This window comes from Pseudochaenichthys georgianus, chromosome 7, assembly GCF_902827115.2.
Source record: "Pseudochaenichthys georgianus chromosome 7, fPseGeo1.2, whole genome shotgun sequence".
NCBI classification, from domain to species: domain Eukaryota; kingdom Metazoa; phylum Chordata; class Actinopteri; order Perciformes; family Channichthyidae; genus Pseudochaenichthys; species Pseudochaenichthys georgianus.
The window spans coordinates 24,185,830-24,206,944 of NC_047509.1; the positions used below are offsets into that span (position 1 = coordinate 24,185,830).

The window sequence follows — 21,115 nt, forward strand, 5'->3', positions numbered from 1 at the left end:
AATCCCTTTATCTCAAAGGTTGATAGTGAGGGCCAAATCATATAAAATCAAGATGGTTTTCGTACCTCTGATGGGCCGTGACGATCCTCAGTGGACGATTCTGTTTCCCTGACAACCACTGCCTTAGTTATCTGCATGTCTGGATGCTGCTGCTTGGCTTCCTGTATTGCAATAGCAAGAGCCTGCAAGAAAAAGTGAAATATCAAATGTATCACAGAAAAAAATTAATTAAGTAATCTTTTTAATATATTTTTTAATACATTACTGTAATGTCAATTTTTTTTTTGACAAATTTATTTAGCTATAGTTTACCAATTATTTGTTTTAAGATTTGTAAAAATTCCCAGATGCTCAATTATATAATTGATTTACTTAGCATATTTCATTTATTCACTTCACAAGAGGGCTACAATTGATCTAATCTGAGGTACATTAATGTTTGCAAATAATATATGCATTATGAATAAGGCGTTATCTATGAATGGTTGACATGGCCATTGTTTCACTTTAAGGATAAAAAGTACAGTCCTGCAAAGGTCCAACAACTACAAAGTTCCCAAAAATACAACATCCAGCAACAGACGACATGGTTCTTTTGAATTTACCGTTTGCTCCACAGTTCATTTCAGCTCACCTGTTCCTGGTCTACATCATCGTCTCCTGTGATGATGATCCTTTTCTCAATCCTGGTCTCTGAGTATCCTCCTTTCACCGTCTGCAACACACAAGGGCTTTTCTTTTAATAGCCTTCAGAAGTAGAGCCCACATATGACTGTATTCAGACAGAAGAAATGAACCTCTCTTGATGTAAAACCCACTTTATCGTAATCATACATTAAATTGAGCACTTTGTAAGGTCTACTCTACTTGAGCTTCTCTACCTTGGAGACGTGAGTGGTTGCCGAGGTAACATTTTCCGTTATGAGGATAGGCGACCCTGATGCCTCTCTTCTAAGACTTCCCATATGCACCTGAGAAAGAAGAGATTAGTTATCAGGACATGCATTTAGAATTTTTTTGGACATTTGACAGTAAGTAGGTTTAAACCCAGGAGAGCAGTGTGCTTGCTTTAGGTCAAGTTAAAATGGGAAAGGTCCTTCTGTTCGTACTCACAGGGGATATGCTCTGTCTGGTGGAGTAGGTAACTTCACTCAGGCTGGTGATACCGTGACCCTGAAACAGACAAATGTATTGTGTGACTTCTGGGAAGTAATACTTTAGATCAGGGGTGTCCAAACCTTTTGCACTGAAGGCCACAGAAAAATATACGAAGGGCTGGGCCACTCACTAGGTGAGGTATATTTCCTCATAAGTTCAGTTGTAAGTTGGAAAAATCTATCCAATCTAGGTCAATTGTTCTTGATACTTGAAAATGCCTAAATTACAGCTCTCCATTTATTTTGTTAGCAGCTCATTCCTTAAAACAGAAGCTTCAGATTGCTTATAATAGGAAATATGAAGGGTATATTTCAAGGTTGTTATGTACATTTGTTATTGGGCTTTTTACTTATCAACTTAGATTTATTAGAACATGTTTTCAACTTTAATTGACTGAATTTATTTGAAAATTGGGCTAATCAACACATGAATACTGTGTAATATATTAGAATATATATATTAAAGAAGTACAAAATAAGACAAGCAGAAGTTTATTGCCAGAAGGGTGGCAGTGAAAGCAGAGGGTCTCGACGGACCAGACCCGGGCGACAGAAGCTGGCTTTGGGGACGTGGAACGTCACCTCTCTGGGGGGGAAGGAGCCGGAGCTTGTGCGGGAGGTGGAGCGTTACCAGTTGGATCTGGTTGGGCTCACCTCTACGCACAGCGTAGGCTCTGGAACCTTACTTCTGGATAGGGGTTGGACTCTATTCTTCTCCGGAGTTGCTCAAGGTGTGAGGCGCCGGGCGGGTGTGGGGATACTCACAAGTCCCCGGTTAGGTGCTTCGTTGTTGGAGTTTACCCCAGTGGACGAGAGGGTCGCCTCCTTACGCCTGCGGGTTATGGGGGGGAAAACTCTGACTGTTGTGTGTGCTTATGCACCAAACAGCAGTTCAGAGTATTCAGCCTTCTTGGAGACCCTGGAAAGAGTCCTGTATGGGGCTCCTGAAGGGGACTCTTTAATCTTGCTGCGAGACTTCAACGCACATGTGGGCAATGATGGAGACACTTGGAGGGGCGTGATTGGGAGGAACGGCCCCCCTGATCTGAACCGGAGTGGTGGTTTGTTACTGGACTTCTGTGCTAGTCATGGATTGGCCATAACAAACACCATGTTCGAACATAAGGATGCTCATAAGTGTACGTGGTACCAGAGCACCCTAGGCAGAAGGTCCTTGATCGATTTCGTTATCGTATCATCGGACCTGAGGCCGTATGTTTTGGACACTCGGGTAAAGAGAGGGGCGGAGTTGTCAACTGATCACCAGAAGATGGATGGATGGATGGATGGAACTTAGATTTGTTAGAACATGTTTTCAACTTGAATTGACTGAATTTATTTGAAAATTGGGCTAATCAACACATGAATACTGTGTAATATATTAGAATATATATATTAAAGAAGTACAATATAAGACAAGCAGAAGTTTATTATACTTAAGTCATTGTACTTTTTGAATTTGCTGATGGCCAATTCAAAATGGCCAGGCTGTAGTTTGGACACCCCTGCTCTAGTCCAACATATACATTTTATCTTTAACATTTCTCAGTGAAACATTGAACTAACCTGATCTGTAAACTCCACGATGGTTGTGGTGACCTCTGAGCCGTTGGGCTGGGTCTCCGTCCTGACGTCCGTCTTCCTCACTGTGGGGGTGGGCATGAGGTCACTGGCCTCCCTGCTCAGTGGTGTGACGGCAGAATGGCGACCGGCTTCTCTCTGCGACTCTCTGTCCACTGACGATGACACCGGCACGGACCTCTTTGGTTTTTTGGGTACAACAGGCTTACAGAGGAAAAAGAAAACACATTGTAGTTTTTAACACATAGCAGATGAGCTTGAAATTCTGTTGTGTTTTTCTGAGGTTTTGTGGGAAATCAGAGCTTCAAAAAGGCTTAAATTATGTTTTTTCAGTTGCAAATGACAAGATTATTATTGAAGCTTTTAAAGCATAAAGTAAATCCAAAGAAAGACAAGCAAAAGACAAACACAAGGGAGTGTTAATATAACTCAGATGGAAGATTTGTTGTTAGCTCAGTGCTTAAAAGATGTGTTTTAAAATAGATAAGAAAAACAATGAAAACCACAGAAGAAGAGATGAAGGATATGTCCTCATTACCCTTCCGTGCTGCTTCATAAAGAGAATTAAACTTGAAACACATTTCATAACAGTCACTTTGCCTGCTCTGCTTTTCTGTCAGAATATCAGAATCATATCTCAGAATCAGAATAAATATTTAAAGAAGATTTTGTGATGTTTACTTTTTATATTGCACAGCCTTTTGACTATTAAAATCATAAAAAAAAGAAATAACAACAAAGAAAAGACACAAAACTGTGTGAAATGTGTAAAAAACACACATTTAACACATTACTTTGTTGTTTTTTATTAGTTAGAAATGTCGCCACTGTTCTATTTTTGTTTGTTATTTCGACACTCACATTAGCCCACCACAAGGCTTGTAAACAAAACTTGAATGAACTCATCGACACCTCACTTTGGTGGTCTGTCATCACACTTGGTTGGAAACTAGGGAGGCACTAAGATGGGATACGGTTGAGTTCGATCCTACTTGCTGTTGTTTTGGCAAAGCAATAGCACACACTATTTGTATTTATCATGTGCATCTCATTAAACACATGGAGATAGAAATAAAACACGTTGGTGATTTCTTGAAAAAAATATCTCTTTCAAGTTCACATCCATGCCCACCTGCCCTGCTGTTTGTATAAAAGAGGACACGTATTTTTAGGTGCCTAAAAATAGAATAGTTTTACCCTACCTGCATGAAGAATCTAAATAGAGGAGAAGCTACAAACACAAATGTTGCTGTACCTGCATATCAGACCGTTTGACCTCTGGCCGCACTTCTTCTGCCTGGATATGTTTGGTCAGAGGGGCTGACACCAGTGGGGGGGGTGGTTCAAAGGCGGCCTGCTGCTGGAGCATGTCCATGCTAAAGCAGAGACCTACGTCAGGTGACTCTACCCTGTCCCCCAGCTCCGTCATGCCCTTGGAGAACTCCTCCATGCCAGTGTGCAGGTCAGTGAGGACAGTGAAGTCCACCTCAGCCTCCAGGCTGGACGTGGAGCTGACCGTGATGCTGGAATACTTCCTCTCGATGCCCAGGTGGGTCTCCTTCAGGTACAGGATGTCGGGGTCCTGGTCGTCCTCGGAGACGGAGCCTAGACGTCTTTCCCACGGTTCCCTCTACAGAGAAGAGTGCAGCACATGAGACTACATCAACTCCAAATATAATGACTTATATAATCAAAGGCTGTGAACCACTGTAGCTCACATTCTTTGATTATATATGTTATTATTATATAAGAAGATCTGAAGGAAACAACAACAATTTTCAGTATTTCGACTGAATCTTTTCCATTACCTATATTGTATATACAATACATTTTCACGGGATGGGAACCCTTTAATAATAAGATTCAGTTATTGTGTTACAGTTCTTTACATTTTGGTGGTGGGGTCTTACCAGTTGTTTAGATATGAATTCACAGCCTGTTCCTTGATGGGAACCATATCCAAAAGCATTTTTATGTAAGCACAAATGAATGAAAATCTTGAAGAAAGACGTGTGAAATAATGAAGTGCTGTTTGTTTTCCAAAGGAGTGGCTAAAAAGGAGGAAAACCCAACTGGTGGAGACAACTTACTGAAGCTTCATTGAAAGGTTCCTCATGAATAGCAGGTGTGGGAGGTGTATCCTACGAAAGAAAAACAAACAATAAGAAAACGTTAATATAAAACTAAATATAGCAGGTGACAAGAACCAACCTAAACTAGAGCCAACATGTATCATTTATATCAGAAAAGGAAAGAGCTGAAACAGGAAGTCAGGAAAGCTTTTCTTTGTCTCTGCATTGACATGACGTTCATAAACCACAACTGATTAAAGCTTTTTGTAACATCTATAGAAACCATGCTGTGTGATCTCACAGCTTTTAAACTGATTGCTTTTGCACTTGGCGGAGGCCTCTGCATTTTCATTTATAACATGTCAATACTTAATGCATACCATGAATTTAAATTAAAAGTTTAGGATTGCAATTTTTAAATGTTTGCATATCCTTCACTAGAAAGTCATATTGGACATAATGTATTGAAATGTTTATTGTGCCTTCATACATTTTACAATTATGAAGTCTTTATAAATGTTCTTGACTTTTTCAGTACTTGACCTGTATGTGTAGTCTGTTTCCTCTTAATGGCCTATATTTATAGTAAATTGCATGCACCAAACAGAATTCCTATAAGTGAAAACCTAATTGGTGATAATATACTCTGAATCTAATTTGCTTCCATCACTTAACCTTAATCAGCGTATAATTATGATGACAGGCCTTTAATTACTTAGCAAAAAATGTATGCACAGTAAAGATGGGCATCATATCCAATTGCCCACTATACGGTAACTTTAACATGAGCTCGGTACATTCTCGCTACAGAGGGTTCCCCCGAGGATTGCTCAAGTATGACCCGCCCTCCTCTACCTCTGATTGGCTGCGTTCAATTAAAGTAAATTGTTTGACAAGATTGATTGAGACAGAATCTGTCATATCACTATGATTTTAAATTAAATATAGATTTAAGAGAGGTACGGCCTTTATCCTTAATTGAAAACCTACCTGTCCGTCAGCAACGAGTTTATTTAACATGCCGACAAATGAAATGTTAAACTTAAAATAAAGACGGGGACACGTTACAGCAGGGTGACGAAAACAAGCACCCAACAACACTGTTTCTGAAAAATGAGGAATGGACCTCTCCTGACAATAAACACAACTTGGATTCGGAACATATTTAAAGAAAAACTAGTTGGTTGATTATAAATATGGAGGAATGGATCCATGTCCAGACTGAAAGACCACTCTGAAGGTAGGGATTTGCCACGTTTTGTTTGTATCGCTCTTGTTTACCATGCCGGTAAATCTGAATGAACTATACCCTAGTGCTCATGTTTATCGTAAAATGGACTGAACGGTTAAATTGTGGGAATCTAACCGATCTATCAATAAGTAGCTTGTCCATATTGACCAAATGTAAAACATTTATTAATGCACATTTATTTTGTAATCAGTTTTAAACTCCTTAAAAGGTGGGGTAGGCAATTCACTTCAGAAATCTTTGTTTTATATTCCATGGAATGTTCTTAACATCCCGATAGCAATGAATCAATTAAATGCTTTGGCAATAAATATATACAAATATTTATATATATACGGGCCCCATTTGACAATCCAATTATCAGCCTTCCATCTCGTGCACAAATGTATCTCGTGCCCTCATTGGTCACGCACGTTCGTGTGTGTTGGAGGAGGGGCTCTGTAAGGAAGTCTGAAGGAAGGGGCAGATTTTTTTCGGTTGTGTACGTCTATGGTTGTGTACTTTCAAATTCTAGCTTACTCGAGCTGGTTTCTCCATTCTTTCCTACCCAACATTTAACTCATGGAATTACGTTTTAAAAAAGGCCCACATCCAAATAATTTACATTAAAATAAACTATAATATTTAACGTCATTTCAAGACCTGCCTTTATTTATTAAAATGGTCACCATACCCAACGAGTTAAAGGGGCTGGGTGTTACATTGAAGTTGTATGGGTAGGTAAACTACACAATAAACACATACTGTAAAGCTTACACCTACTGTCAGAAGCATGCACATAGAGTATATTTCGAAGGTTGACATAATCAGAAATGACTGCAAGTGCAATGTTAATGCCATGCACTGAAATGTTAGATTTTTCAAACTCCCTTTCAGGAAAGAGGTATTCATATGCATAAATGCAGTATATGAATACTTAAGCCCTGAAGAGGTTTGGCAGCTCTGCAGCCTGTGATTACATCTAATCGCCTTTTTCATTTTCTGCTGTAACCACAGAGGTGCCAAGGCAGAACATTTGATTCAAATGCCCTTCTCAGTCATTTACAAAATGGTGAAACGGTCTTGCACTCCTTGCAACAGCAGCCACCTTTTATTCTGTGAGGTTGTTGGAAGGAGAGACCAAGTGTGAAGTCAAGGTGGGATTGAAGGGACGCCTGAAGCTTAAGCATAGGGGTGTTTGCTTAGAGGCCCGCAGCGTTCTGAAATGGCCAAGCAGATGCCAAACTTTGCGAAGGGGAGGACAAGGGAAAGCAAAAAGCTCTGTGGACCATGGACGTAAAAACTAAGTCTGTCAATGATGCTATGCCAAGGGACGTGAACTTTTGCTTTCTCATACACAGCCACATGAGTTCTGAAGTATGTGTGATTGATTGTTTTTAGATGGTAAAAACAAGATCTGCACGACTGAAGCTCATGCAATGCTTTACTTTCCGATGATTGACAAGTATGTTAAGGGTCGGATGGTTTTTACCGCTTGCTTCCATTTGAATGTGTCTTGGTTTGGCATCCTGAAGTGGATGTGGCTGCTGTCCATGTTGCTCTGTCTGTCCCGGGACCACTGGGATTTCAGAGGCAGCGTTAGAGGAGGTGCAGTTGGAAACTTGGAGCTAAAGAGAAGATTCTCTTTAAACTCCAAGTTGTTTTGAAAATGATCTTCATGTCCTCTTGTATACACACTTTGTCCCGTTGTGCGTCTGGAGTCTCTAAGCTCCTGTTGCCCAAACAACTCATTCTTCATCTGTGGGAGTGGTAGACTTTGCTGTTGAAATGACATTGCAGCCTCGCAGTGGTGCTTGGTGGCTCCTGTGTTTTCCATGATAACATTTGCTGCAGACTGCAATTCAGAATCGTCATCTACTCTCCTTCCTGCATCACAAGATTCATCTTTTGATTTTGTCATCTGTACATCCCCAGTCCCACCAAAGACACCTCTGTCAGACCAACTCTGAGATGCAATGTTTTCCTTATTCTTCTTGGATCTCTGTGGCTTTAGAGGAACTACTTTGGTGACTTCTGAGTTTGAGTTTCTTCCTATGTTGCATTCTTGAGCTCCCACAGGGCTTGAGTCTTTTATTGTCCAGGTCTCCCAATGCCTCGCGTCACTCTCAATTCTGCCGCCGTTGCCTTTTGGGAGAGAATCCACAGCCAATACGGTTTCAACGTTGTTTGTTCCCTCTCCATGAGTGTTGCACTCATACTGACAATGCCTAATATCTCTGTTGCTCATTGCACTCCCCTGTTTGTCATGTGGAGATCCATATCCATTTTCTTGAATGGTGTTGCTTGCTAATACAGAATCTTGATGCCCGTTAGTTGCTACTGTACCATCCACAGGGCTCAAATACGTTATTCCTGTTGCTCGAAAGTCTGTTTCCTGTTTTGGAGATGTCCCAGGTCTAGTTTTTAAAGAGTCATTGGCTGTTTGACAGTTGCTCAACTTTGTGTCAGTCCAAGGTGTCAAAGCAAACATGTTTTTACTCTCAGAGCAAGTATCCAGCTCTCCTTCATAAGCATCCTGCTTGTCAATCAATTTCGCATCAGCGGTCGCCTATGTTGACATAGAGTAGATGGTTACTTTAGCTTAGCTCTTCTAGTATTTGTTATCCTATCCTTACTCTTAACGATTTGTGAAGAAAAACAGTCATTCACTTTTCAGATTTGTCTGTGTTTTGGCTCAATGAAATACATTTTTTTAAAAGAGTTGAAGAAAAGACTGCATGGAAAGAAATCTATAAATATATATGATTCTAACTGTTGTAGTACAGTGAGTATTGTAACTTGGGAACAGGAGGTCATTCTTACTGTTTTGTGCTCAGGGGTTCCTCCAGGAGGAGTAGCTGAGGAGAGGCGTTTCTCCCTCTGGGCCATCTTGCTGTTAGGCTGCTTCAAAGCCCTCTTCAGCTCATTGATGCTGGCCTGGTGCTTCTGTAGAACATCTTCTGGCTTATCCAAGAACTGCTGCTTACACACCAGGGAAATAAACAAAAAAAATGTTACTATCCTGGATCTGAATCTATTTGGTTCTGGTAACAATCATCTCTACATTTCTCTTTTCTTTTTCAAAATTCTCACTCTTACTCTGTTCTGATGAGGGTTCGGTGTATGCATGCCTGTTTTTTGTTGCAATACTGGGCTGTATAAGGAATTAAATGCTGCCACCAACACACATCATTGAACAATAAAGGTATTGATAATTACCTTAAACAGATATAGACCTTGGTACACTCAAAACCATCTGCATTTGTATTTTACCTTGGCAATGTGAGCAAACATATATTGTGTTAGAGGTCTACACAGGTTTAAACAATCTGAACATTTTTATTTAAAATATCTTACAATTTATTTGTGTTACTGTTGATGCATGTAGTATAATGCCTAGCAATTTTGGATGGAGATGGATGGAGATGGAGCACATTGATTTTGAAACTAACAAGCTGTGTTTTAATAGAAACTCCAGTGTTGTGGCTGTTTGCTGAGTTCTAGCAGTGAGTGAGAGGCACAGGTATACATAAGAAAACACAGAACACCTGGTGATAGCCACACACAGCACATGCCAAAAGAGACAAGCAGTACCTCCTGTTTGGGCCGAGGGGTGGCCAGATCCTTTTCCAACAGAGGAGGGAGCCCAAGGTGTGACAAGTGAGATGAAGTGATGGGTTTTGAGCAAAGCGCGAGGTTGAGGATTGGGGTTCGGGGTGGAGAACAGATGCGTGCAGAGACAAAGAGGTAGAGTGCTGCAAGTGAGTCAAAGAGGCAGGCAGCCAGACGGACAGACAAACAGTTAACACCATCAGGGCTTTCGACTTAAAGACCCAACAAGCCATTTAATGCTCTGCCAAGAAGACAGGGACAATCCATTTCAGTGTCAGCCAATTGATAATTCATGCAGTCATCTATTGACTGAGCATAAGTGTTTGGAGAGGGGGATTATTCCCATACTTCTTCATCCAAAGACTTGGTGAAAAGGCATCACACAACCACAAATGATCGGACTAGATACACTGGAATAACCTTTACCATAAGGAACACAACAATGCATTCTTGCACCTTCGTAACCAATAAGAATGTACTTCTAAAAAGGACAATTCATATAAAAATAACTAAATATGAATTGAATAGTGAGACTTTTACCCATCTCAGTTGAGTATCAGGAGATTTGCCAACTAAGGAAACACCGATTCACTGAATCATCAACAGTGCTTTAGGGCCATCTGTTTATACTGCTAATATGATCTAATTTCACACAGGGACACAACTAAACATGTGTTGACAATTGTGAAAGATGCTTTTTTCACTGTTCAATCTAGATAAGAGCTACATTTCAATGAAAAAAATCCAGTAAGAATTTTCCATAGGGCAGATAAGAAAAAAGGAAAGAAAGAGCCTCAATGATTCATATTAAAACAGTTTGCGAAGATCAATTCATGCCGTTTCCATGGATTATGCCCAATGGAATCTTGGAAGTTATGACATGAAAATAAATAACATTCCCTTCAGAGACAAACAATCAAAAAAAGAATAGATTGTGTTTTAAAAAAACGTATATGACCTACAGAAACCAAAAACCACAGACAGACGCTAAGGGCCAAGGCCAAAATACCTCAGGTTTTGAGTCTAGAGACGTGCCTTCCGCCTCACCCTGCAGGAGAGTATGAGGTGGACCACAGAGAGGTCAGAGAGAAGAGAGCAGAAGTAAGCAGAGTGTGTGTTAACAACACAGCAGGGGGAAGAGAAGAACTGTTAGAGGCATGAAGCTGGGTTAAAGAAATATCATCGGCAGCAAAGAGGTCAAGTTAGTCTTCGGGAGGCGATTGAAGAAATGGAGAGGAAAGAGGATTCATTATGAGATTTATAAGTCTGCAGAGGAGGAGGGAATAGAGTAAATTAGGCCAAGGAGAGAAAAAGTCAGGATGGTGATTACAGTCTTATATGAAAAGGAATGTGAGAGAGAAGCATGAGGAGTGCTAGTCAAAAGTTCATGAGGGATTTTTTTCGGGCGTAGATCTATAAGTTTCGAGCTAAGGAAACTGCCTTAAGATGTTTTGTCGCACTTTTTCTTAAATTATGAGGAAATAATTGATTTATCTGGTGTTTCATTCACTAGTTGAATGTAATTTATTCATACCGTGTGCATTAAAATGTACAAATTGTGGCCTTGTTGAACAGCTATACATTAAGGCAGGTCCATGTTTGTACCTTGAGCTCGATGGTCCTAGTGGAAGTTGATATGCGTGCACCGTAGGTATGTTTCTGATCTTGATCCTGGTCATCATGCTGCTCTAGCTCCTGATCTGTGAACTGGTCCTGATCTTGGTCCTGATAATGGTACTGATCTTGGTCCAGGTCCAGGCTGCCCTCCTGGTCCAGGTCTTCTCTGGACATGAACTGTGTGCGTTCACTAGAGCTCCGCTGGGACAGCTGTTCCATACTGTAACCGAGAGCTGAGGCTGGGGAGGTGCAATGGAAGGGATAGGTGAACCAACCACAACTCCAGTGATAAAGCTTTTACATGATATGCAGTACAGTGTTTATTAAGGCCACATATATCAAGAGGCTGTGCTCTAACATGAAATCACAGGATAAAAGCTGCTTTTATTGCAGTTTTTGCCAAGGAGTTTCGGTCTCTGTCAACAGGGGACTAAAACATGTGTTTCTTCAGTCTGAAAGCCATAACACAAAATCAATATGCACTGTTGATGGAATAGCTAAGTATGCTTTCACGCATACAATGTTATCAATCCATTTTTAAACCTGAGGGGCTGGAGTCAATTTATCGGCTCACATGTTAATCCAGAAGATAAGTGAACCTCAGAGTGGATAGAGAAATAGTCTGGGTTCTTACCTCCATCAATACTTCGGGCCAGCAAGTACCTCTTGCTAACGGACCGATCAAACTGTGGGGCCGGCCTGTCGATCAGAGCGCTCGCCTGTCTGGTCTGGGCTTGGGTTCGCCCGCTGTAGCGGAACTTTGAGCCAATCACCAGGAAGCCCTTGGGAGGGGGCTCTGGGGAAACCAACCTGCAGAAAGGTTCAGCTTGTGTAAATCTACCTCAAATACTACCTTGTTGTTGACAATGTTTACTTAATTACAAAGTTAAATCTCTTATGAGGCACATACAGCAGTGTGGAACAGTAACTGATAAAATAGCTTGAGGGGCAAGCAAGATACACATTATATATATATATATATAATTAATTACAATATAACATCTGTGTATATTTCTTGCTTTTCCCAATGAGTTGTTTTGTCTCCTTGAACCAATTATTTTGCATCTGTTTTAAACAACTGAATCGTAAAACAGCACGACCAGCTTCTATAACAAAACAAAACAAACCACAAATAAATCACTAGCTCCTTGTGGAACAAATGGTTTTACCGTAAAAAGAGAACAACACCTTTTTATATATTGAGTGTCACTTGATAGAATCCCAAAAGATATAGCAATTGTGCAGAGTGTGAACAGATCATGCAAGGAGTGAAGTGCAGAAAAAGTGTGTCTCTGTGCATCTGTGAGTATCCTACCTGAAAAAGGTGTGGTGCTCAATGCAGACCTTCCACAATCGCTTTGAGGCCCGATGGTTTGGCAGCTTGAAGCCTATGGTGCTCTCAAACTGTTCATACTGAGGAGTGAGGGGGAGGAGTGGGGGTGGAGGACAAGAAGGATGGAGGGAAGTGTGGAAGGAAATAGAGGGAGGGAGGGAGGGAGGTGTGGAAGGAAGGAAATAGAGTGAAGGAAGTGAGTGTGGGGAAATATGGTTGGATGGTGGCAGGTTGAATTGTGTTGACTTTGCAGCAATGAGCAAATCAATGCTTGTAACTCGTAATATATTTTCCCAATGCCATGTCAGGTAGACATTCTATCTCTAACCAACCGACAAATTAGCCATTCATGCCAACCCATCAGATAATCAGTTGTGTGAGAAGAAGAAGATGCTTTCAAATCAATAGTTTTATTTGCAATATACCAGGGCTTCAAACATGAAACACTAGTTCCTTCACAAGAGGAAGCCAAATCGTGTCTTATACAAATACAAATATGTGGGGAGAGTTTCAAATCAAAGGATTTTAAATTACAATGACGATCCTCCAGGCAATTAGAAGTGTCAGCCGACTTAAGAGGATAGATGTGCAGAACAAAGTGTATGCACTGAATGGCTTGATGTTTACTATGAAGATGTCAATGTAAGTTAAACAGTGGATGTACAACACCTCCAAGGCAAAATAATGACAGATAAGAATGAATAATAATTGTAGGTAGTTGAAAACCATAGTGTGGTTCCAACATTTGCATGTGAATCCTCAAGAGTGCAAACCCTCATGACTGACCTATCAGCCTTATCTTAACAAAACGTCAGTTGTCAACTTGTTTGCTGCAGATAAATCTCTGAGGTAACACCTTTATCAAACCATGAAATTATTATTTATGCTCCTCGGGACGAGTCAAGATAGACAATGATGTAATTTTGAAAACTGTGAAACCATGAAATAGACATTTTGAGTTGGCTCTTAACCAAATTATGCGTTGTTCCACCTTCCTCTGCTATGCCAAAGTGACTTTCATGAGGTATTCTTGTGGGAATGCGCAGACAATAATTGCAAAGTGAACTCTCAAGATAACCAATGTGCAAAATACAAGATAATGAGTTTTTATTTACCTCTCCTGGGCGGATCTTAATATAGAAGTTGCTTCTCTTATATGAGATCTTGAGAATCTTTGGCCAGGCGAATCGGTTAATCCTTAGGCGGTCCCGATAGATGAGCAGACCGTTGGCGCTCACTCCCAGCATTATGTCAATTCCTTCTGAATCCTGGTGATCACACAGCATTGAATATTAGTAAACCTCCGACAACGTGAATGAAACAGTCTCAGTGAAACAAAGTGTCCCTGTACCTTAGCATGATGCAGATCCACCCCGTACATTGAGAGCTTCTTGCCATTTTCTAGAAAGTTCACCTCTGCCTCTGCAGGACTCATTCCCCTACGAGTCAAAGTGCCACACATGATTAATTGTTTCTTTCATATTAATCTGACAAAGGAATAGCTTTTGTCAATATTGACTCGCATTCAATTTAATTAACCGTCATATTTTATCAGACCTGTAGTTACGATGCAGCTCCATCACTCTCTCCTCCAGCTCCCGTGTCTGGTTGGGTGCAAAGCGGAACTCGTTGACGTAGTCGGGGCCGTGTTCGTCTGCCTCGTAGTCTCCCAGTTCAGCCTGGACAGTGTAGGAGCCCAGAAGGGCGTGGGTGACGAACGAGCAGGGCAGGCGACCGGACAGGATGTCGTCCCTCAGCTGCAGGCACAGGTAGTACCTGAAGAAACACAGGAGGAGGACGAAACACTGCTGACACATGTTTAAGAGACAAGTGTGTTTATTATCAGGAAACATCAACATCCACTGCTGGACTCTGTAGTCTCAGTCCATTTGATGATGACCTAAGTTTACAGCAATGCTAATGGAGTGGTGCAGGGTTGACATATTTACCCGGAAGTAAGCTGCGCATGGGTTCCCTCGACAAAAAAGCAATGGGATTTCTCCATAGGATTTTGGAAAATAGCTCGAAATAAGGTCTGTGGAAAGCGAACCTGTTAGATAAATGCACGTTTTGTTCAGCCAGATAATATCCACATGTCTACCCTACTTTTATCATTTTCGAATCATAAATCTAATCGCCAGAAGCAAAATGCTAACGTTATGCTATAAACGAACTACAGCCGAGTACAGTAGGGTCGCACGACTTCAACGTCACGCCAACTTAAGATCGATATTAAAAAATACAGATTCAAAATTGTACAAGTTGAGTGCCGGTACTTGCTTTCAAGCAGAACAAGGGCAAACAAACTTAGCGGGAGTGTTTACGTTTTCGGCGTAATGACGTATCCTGGTATACTTCTGTAGTCCTATTCAGCCACTTGTTAACAACCATCGTTTTTCAGACACGTAAACTCTTCAAAAATCACCAGTGGGGTCACTACTGATGTATTTAATGTCGTAGAACAAAACGTGATCTGTCTCTTAAATTTGTGTCAACCACAGACCTTGTTTCGAGCTATTTTCCAAAATCCTATGGAGAAATCCCATTGACTCTGAGACAAGGGGACCGGAAGTGATAACATGCTAACTCACTTCCGGGTTTTAGGACTCGTCACTGCACCACTCTATGGTTTGGCCTTTAGAGAAAGCAATGTCTGGCAATCTGTCTTTTAGCCTAAACACTACATGTTCCAGACCCAAATATCTCAACAACAAGATCTTATTCCTAGAAAATTGTTTTGCTGAAAAACTCAACAGCAACACCTTGAACACCCAATTTCAAAGGTATTTGAGATAACCCACATACCACACTGTCTAGAGTTGATTTTATAGTCAGCATAACATCCTAAAGTCCTAATGAAGTCACCACACAATAATAGTGTCAACGGTTTACCATTATCTGTATTTACCATCAAGAATAACTCAAATACTGTTTTGGCTTTATGTAAAACAATTTGAGCACCACAAACCACAAATTGAAGAGGCATAGTTTCAGAACTGTCTCAAAAACAGTGGCATATAAAATGTAAAGCATCTGATGGTTCCATTAGAGCAGGGGTGTCAAACTCAAGACCCGGGGGCCAAAACCGGCCCGCGACTTCATTTTATGTGGCCCGCAAGTGCTCTGAAAGAATAAAATAAGTTTGTTATACAGTTACACGCCACTTTACAGAAGCATGTTGCCTATAAACTGCGTGTCCCACAATGCATCTCATGTTGTGACATGCACACTGAAGAGAATTGCAATTATTTGCCCTAGACTTCTGCTTTCAGACATAGTCAATTATGAAGCTATCCTAATAATCCAATGCAGAGGCAATAATTTAAAATAATAATACATTATTTTATATATATATTATATATATATGTATATTTATAGTCTTAAAGTTACAACCAGCCCTTTGAGTGCAACCATAATGCTGATGTGGCCCGCCATGAAATTTAGTTCGACACCCCTGCATTAGAGGTAATGAAGAAAAGGTATTTTTTTAGGATTTAATTAAACCGACCATTTAAATATTTCTTATGCCTACGTTTTGACGTTAATGCACATACTTTTGGTGTTGTGCTTTGCTCTGGTCATGATTATGATACTTAGAAAGCCTAACATCGTTACATAATCTTCCATAATATATACAGTGGGGAAAAAAAGTATTTAGTCAGCCACCAATTGTGCAAGTTCTCCCACTTAAAAAGATGAGAGAGGCCTGTAATTTTCATCCTAGGTACACTTCAACTATGAGAGACAGAATGGGGGGGAAGAATCCAGGAAATCACATTGTAGGATTTTTAATGAATTAATTGGTAAATTCCTCGGTAAAATAAGTATTTGGTCACCTACAAACAAACAAGATTTCTGGCTCTCACAGACCTGTAACTTCTTCTTTAAGAGCCTCCTCTGTCCTCCACTTATTGTTGTATTAATGGCACCTGTTTGAACTCGTTATCAGTATAAAAGACACCTGTCCACAACCTCAAACAGTCACACTCCAAACTCCACTATGGCCAAGACCAAAGAGCTGTCAAAGGACACCAGAAACAAAATTGTAGACCTGCACCAGGCTGGGAAGACTGAATCTGCAATAGGTAAGCAGCTTGGTGTGAAGAAATCAACTGTGGGAGCAATTATTAGAAAATGGAAGACATACAAGACCACTGATAATCTCCCTCGATCTGGGGCTCCACGCAAGATCTCACCCCGTGGGGTCAAAATGATCACAAGAACGGTGAGCAAAAATCCCAGAACCACAGGGGGGACCTAGTCAATGACCTGCAGAGAGCTGGGACCAAAGTAACAAAGGCTACCATCAGTAACACACTACACCGCCAGGGACTCAAATCCTGCAGTGCCAGACATGTCACCCTGCTTAAGCCAGTACATGTCCAGGCCCGTCTGAAGTTTGCTAGAGAGCATTTAGATGATCCAGAAGAGGATTGGGAGAATGTCATATGGTCAGATGAAACCAAAATAGAACTTTTTGGTAAAAACTCAACTAGACGTGTTTGGAGGAGAAAGAATGCTGAGTTGCATCCAAAGAACACCATACCTACTGTGAAACATGGGGGTGGAAACATCATGCTTTGGGGCTGTTTTTCTGCAAAGGGACCAGGACGACTGATCCGTGTAAAGGAAAGAATGAATGGGGCCATGTATCGTGAGATTTTGAGTGACAACCTCCTTCCATCAGCAAGGGCATTGAAGATGAAACGTGGCTGGGTCTTTCAGCATGACAATGATCCCAAATACACCGCCCGGGCAACGAAGGAGTGGCTTCGTAAGAAGCATTTCAAGGTCCTGGAGTGGCCTAGCCAGTCTCCAGATCTCAACCCCATAGAAAATCTTTGGAGGGAGTTGAAAGTCCGTATAGGGTATATAACAAAGTATTGAGATGAACTTTTGTTATTGACCAAATACTTATTTTCCACCATAATTTGCAAATAAATTCTTTACAAATCAGACAATGTGATTTTCTGGATTTTTTTTTTTCTCATGTTGTCTCTCATAGTTGAGGTATACCTAGGATGAAAATTACAGGCCTCTCATCTTTTTAAGTGGAAGAACTTGCACAATTGGTGGCTGACTAAATACTGTTTTGCCCCACTGTATATGTCCACTTAGAGTATTTAATACATGCACGTTGTCATAGTCTACTTTAGGGTAAATAAAATACACATTATATATACCAGCCTATGTTTGTGCAAAGATAGTGATGTCACAATATTATCAACTGTATTGTTTCAGAAATAGTTTCTATTGTGTCCAGCCTATATTGACTATAAAGCCACTAAACAACAACGACAATACAGTCACCTAACTAGAAAGCACTATCAGAAAGCAAGCAACCCAACCCTGTCTCCTAAAAATTACGTTCCCACAGAACTAAACTGCATTCTCAATTACGTTTAGCAAGAAACGTATTTTCTCCCACGTTACGTTCGTTATGAACGTATCTCAAATACGTTTATTTTCTACATATCTTCGAGAAGCATATTTTCTCCCACGTTACGTTTCTTATGAACGTATCTTAAATACGTTTATTTTCTACATATCTTTGCCATTTATTGTCTTGCTTATAATAATGATAATAGTCATTTATAAATATCATTTTAGAGCACACCTTTGAAATCAGTAGGCGAGGCTGTAATTTCGCCAGCTGTTACTCTCATGAGCGAGGCAGAAAATAATAGTTTTTAACATGCCAAAAAGCTGCTGTGTCGTTTATTGCACCTCAAACATTAAAACAAATCCAGAGTTACGTGTTTCTGTACTTCTTCTAAGAAGTAGTAACAGTAACAGAAGATCTCTGTGGCTTCAGGCTTGATCGCCGTTCAAATGACAGCGTCGGTTTCCCCAAAACTGGGCGGGGCTGTAAAGTGACGTAGATTTTACTCTCATCTATTATTCCAAACCATTCTATTTATTCTAACGTAAATTACATGCCAGTCTTTTATGTTTTTATTTTAAATCGTATAATGTCGGACTTTTTTTCCCGTCTGTGAGGAAAAGAAATGGGGCTTAGAGCCTCAAAATACTGAAATCTGTATTTTTAAAAATCCTTTTTTCCTTATTTACTCAACAATAACACACAATTATCCTTGTTTTTATTTATTCGTTTAATTCTATAATCCTGGGCTTTTTAGCATGCTTTTTAGCCGTAAATAAAGTCACCGGAAACAGACGGGACATTTTGAGGATACAGATACACACAAACCTACTGAACAGATTACCCAAGATCCTCAGCTTGAAGCTCGTTGATTGGATGTTTAGCCGCAATCTCAAACTCACCAGCTGCTGATACAGTGCAGACGCTTTTCTGCTTGCTCTTGCCTCTGCTTACTTTTTATGCTGATTTTCCTATTCTTATTCTCTGAAAACTTTGAGCAGCGGCTCCTGGACATTAACTTATCACTGGGACAGTTCATCTTCGTAAATAGACGGAGGATTTCAGCCATATTTAAACATTTTTACGACGACCTCAGTCTTACAGTAGCGTGGCCTAGCAACAGCTAAAGCCTGGTAGGCTACTGCATGCTATTTAGCTTAAGCTAGTTGGTAGAAAAATGCCTCCGTTCTCCACAGATGACATCCACAAACTTATACAGAAGAGGGCTGTGTTGGAAATGAAAATGCAATGGTTGGAAGTTAACGTGGAAGTGATTGGACTATATCGTGGGAATGACACCACTTTACCAGTGTTGCAAAATAATGAAAAAGGGTATGCTAACTCACAGCTAGTTAGCAGCTACAAGGATTCCAAGGAACAGGAGGGCTGTATACCGGGTAATAAATCCACAAGTGGTAGTCCTCCCTGGAACTCTCTGGGTGCAAAGCCTAAGAGTAAATCATTTTCATGGGATTTGGGAGGACGGATAACAGGCAGAGCCCAGCGCTCAGAAATCTGTGATGCGACCGGCTGGCCTGCATTGTTATCACCCAGGAAGAGCGCCTCTTCAACCCCTAAACAGCCATGGACAGCTGCTAAAGGGAGAATTACAAACAATCCTCCTAAACCACCAAGTGTGCCAATCCAGAACAGATACGCTCCGCTGACCGAGAGCCGGAGATCTCTTTCTGATGACCTGGATAACCCGTCCTCTTCACACAGCAGGGTAAGGACCAATAGCTACTCCAAAAGTAAAAGGCTAGAGGGAAAGCTAACGACTGGGCCTGAAACTCTGATTGTGGGTGACTCTGCTGTAAGAGATGTAAAAGGTCTGTGTAATAAGAACAACACCAAAGTACTCTGTTTTCCCAAGGATACGGTCTCTGACTTGGCTGAGAAGATCCTGCATATTGGGGCTGAACATCCGACTGTGAAGAATGTGGTTCTGCACATTGGAACAAATGATGTTGTGAAACAAGAGTCAGAAGTGCTGAAAGAAGACTTTAAATGTTTGTTGGAAACTGTTAGCTCTCTAAATGCAGAGGTGTTCATCAGTGGCCCTCTACCGCCAGTCAGAAGAGGTGTGGAGAGATTCAGCAGATTGTTTGCACTGAACACCTGGCTTTCAACTGCATGTATTGACCATTCTGTCAATTTTATTGACAATTTTAACTTTTTCTGGGACCGCAGACATCTTTTCAAGGCAAATGGAGTTTGCCTGAACAAGTCAGGAGTGAAATTGTTTATCTCTAACATATTCAACCTGCGTCATCAATCTGTTCCCTCTGCCAAGGACAAGCGGCAAGAGGAATCAAAACAGGAGAAAGACACAACACATCGCGCAGAAAATCCTGAAGAAGTATCACTGCACCCGCTTGAGGAATGTTCTGATTATGGGATACCTATGACACAAATGGAGGAGTCTCCACTGCCCGTCATCCCCCCCTGTCAACGCCTTCGAGGATACTCTTCATTCATCCCCCAGCTCTCTCTACTCTCCGCTCACCCTTTCACCCTCGCCCACCCCCCTGTAGTTCGATGACCGTATGAAGGCGACACGCAGGGTTGGCAGCATGTCCTTTACCCCCGCCCCTCAACGACGCCCATCAAAATCACCGAAGCAGAGATGCGCACCATCTCCCCCGGCTTACAGTGTAGCCCTCACCCTGCCCTCCTATGAGAGGAGCAGGGTGGTGGGTCCTCCCTCCCCTTCAAAGTCTGATAGGGATGTGTGTGTACAAAACGCTGCAAATTGATATCTGCTGGGTTCAGGCTCAAGGGCGTATGGCACTCTCAACTCTTTCCAGGACATGCCGGGGCCCTGCCTGCCTGTAGCTTTGCCGATATCTGTGTTGATAGGTAATAGATTAAGAGCGGTGAATCATTTTAGATACAGGAAGCGCTCAAACGTTTGTGTGAGTTTATCTAATTTAGCAGTGATTCCATGTCAGTCACAGCTTGTTACAAAAAACCTGACTGATAGTGTGTTTAACTGTTAGGATTTGTCTGTGTTGGTATTTTTCTTGTCCTTTTCTATCTTTGGGTTTCCTGTTTTATTTTGTAAAGTGTTCACCCCCGTTTCCTGCCTGTTTGCTTTCTGACGGTTTCCCTCTCTGATTACCCTGGTACCTA

General features: G+C 41.1%; 2 protein-coding genes across 6 annotated transcripts in view; both read right to left on the minus strand.

Moving 5' to 3' along the window:
- LOC117449929 (band 4.1-like protein 1) overlaps positions 1-21,115 on the minus strand; it is an 87,850-nt gene that overhangs the window by 2,615 nt on the left and 64,120 nt on the right. For 2 of the 5 annotated variants that reach the window (XM_034087861.2, XM_034087860.1), the window contains exons 7-22: positions 14,158-14,376; positions 13,952-14,039; positions 13,716-13,868; positions 12,583-12,680; positions 11,902-12,077; positions 11,256-11,506; positions 10,660-10,698; positions 9,633-9,662; positions 8,862-9,017; positions 4,829-4,879; positions 3,994-4,368; positions 2,724-2,942; positions 1,114-1,173; positions 882-971; positions 635-715; positions 66-182 (exon numbers count right to left, since the gene is read on the minus strand). In XM_034087861.2, coding sequence (XP_033943752.1) covers positions 66-182; positions 635-715; positions 882-971; positions 1,114-1,173; positions 2,724-2,942; positions 3,994-4,368; positions 4,829-4,879; positions 8,862-9,017; positions 9,633-9,662; positions 10,660-10,698; positions 11,256-11,506; positions 11,902-12,077; positions 12,583-12,680; positions 13,716-13,868; positions 13,952-14,039; positions 14,158-14,376 — 2,203 coding nt within the window. Of the gene's footprint in view, positions 1-65; positions 183-634; positions 716-881; positions 972-1,113; positions 1,174-2,723; positions 2,943-3,993; positions 4,369-4,828; positions 4,880-8,861; positions 9,021-9,632; positions 9,663-10,659; positions 10,699-11,255; positions 11,507-11,901; positions 12,078-12,582; positions 12,681-13,715; positions 13,869-13,951; positions 14,040-14,157; positions 14,377-21,115 lie in introns of all 5 variants that reach the window. The other 3 variants (XM_034087865.1, XM_034087862.1, XM_034087866.1) reach the window with 3 other exon arrangements.
- LOC139434155 (uncharacterized) lies at positions 7,483-8,704 on the minus strand. The gene is made up of 2 exons (XM_071203656.1): positions 8,675-8,704; positions 7,483-8,607 (listed from the first exon to the last, which is right to left on the minus strand). The coding sequence occupies exons 1-2, from the start codon at positions 8,702-8,704 to the stop codon at positions 7,483-7,485; spliced, it is 1,155 nt and encodes a 384-aa protein (XP_071059757.1).

Excerpts from the sequence above, each read along its gene's own strand:
- LOC139434155 (XM_071203656.1), bottom strand. The coding sequence starts at position 8,704 with ATGACTGTTTTTCTTCACAAATCGTTAAGA. Across the intron at positions 8,608-8,674 it reads TTCTTCACAAATCGTTAAGA|GCGACCGCTGATGCGAAATT; the intron begins GTAAGGATAGGA and ends ATGTCAACATAG.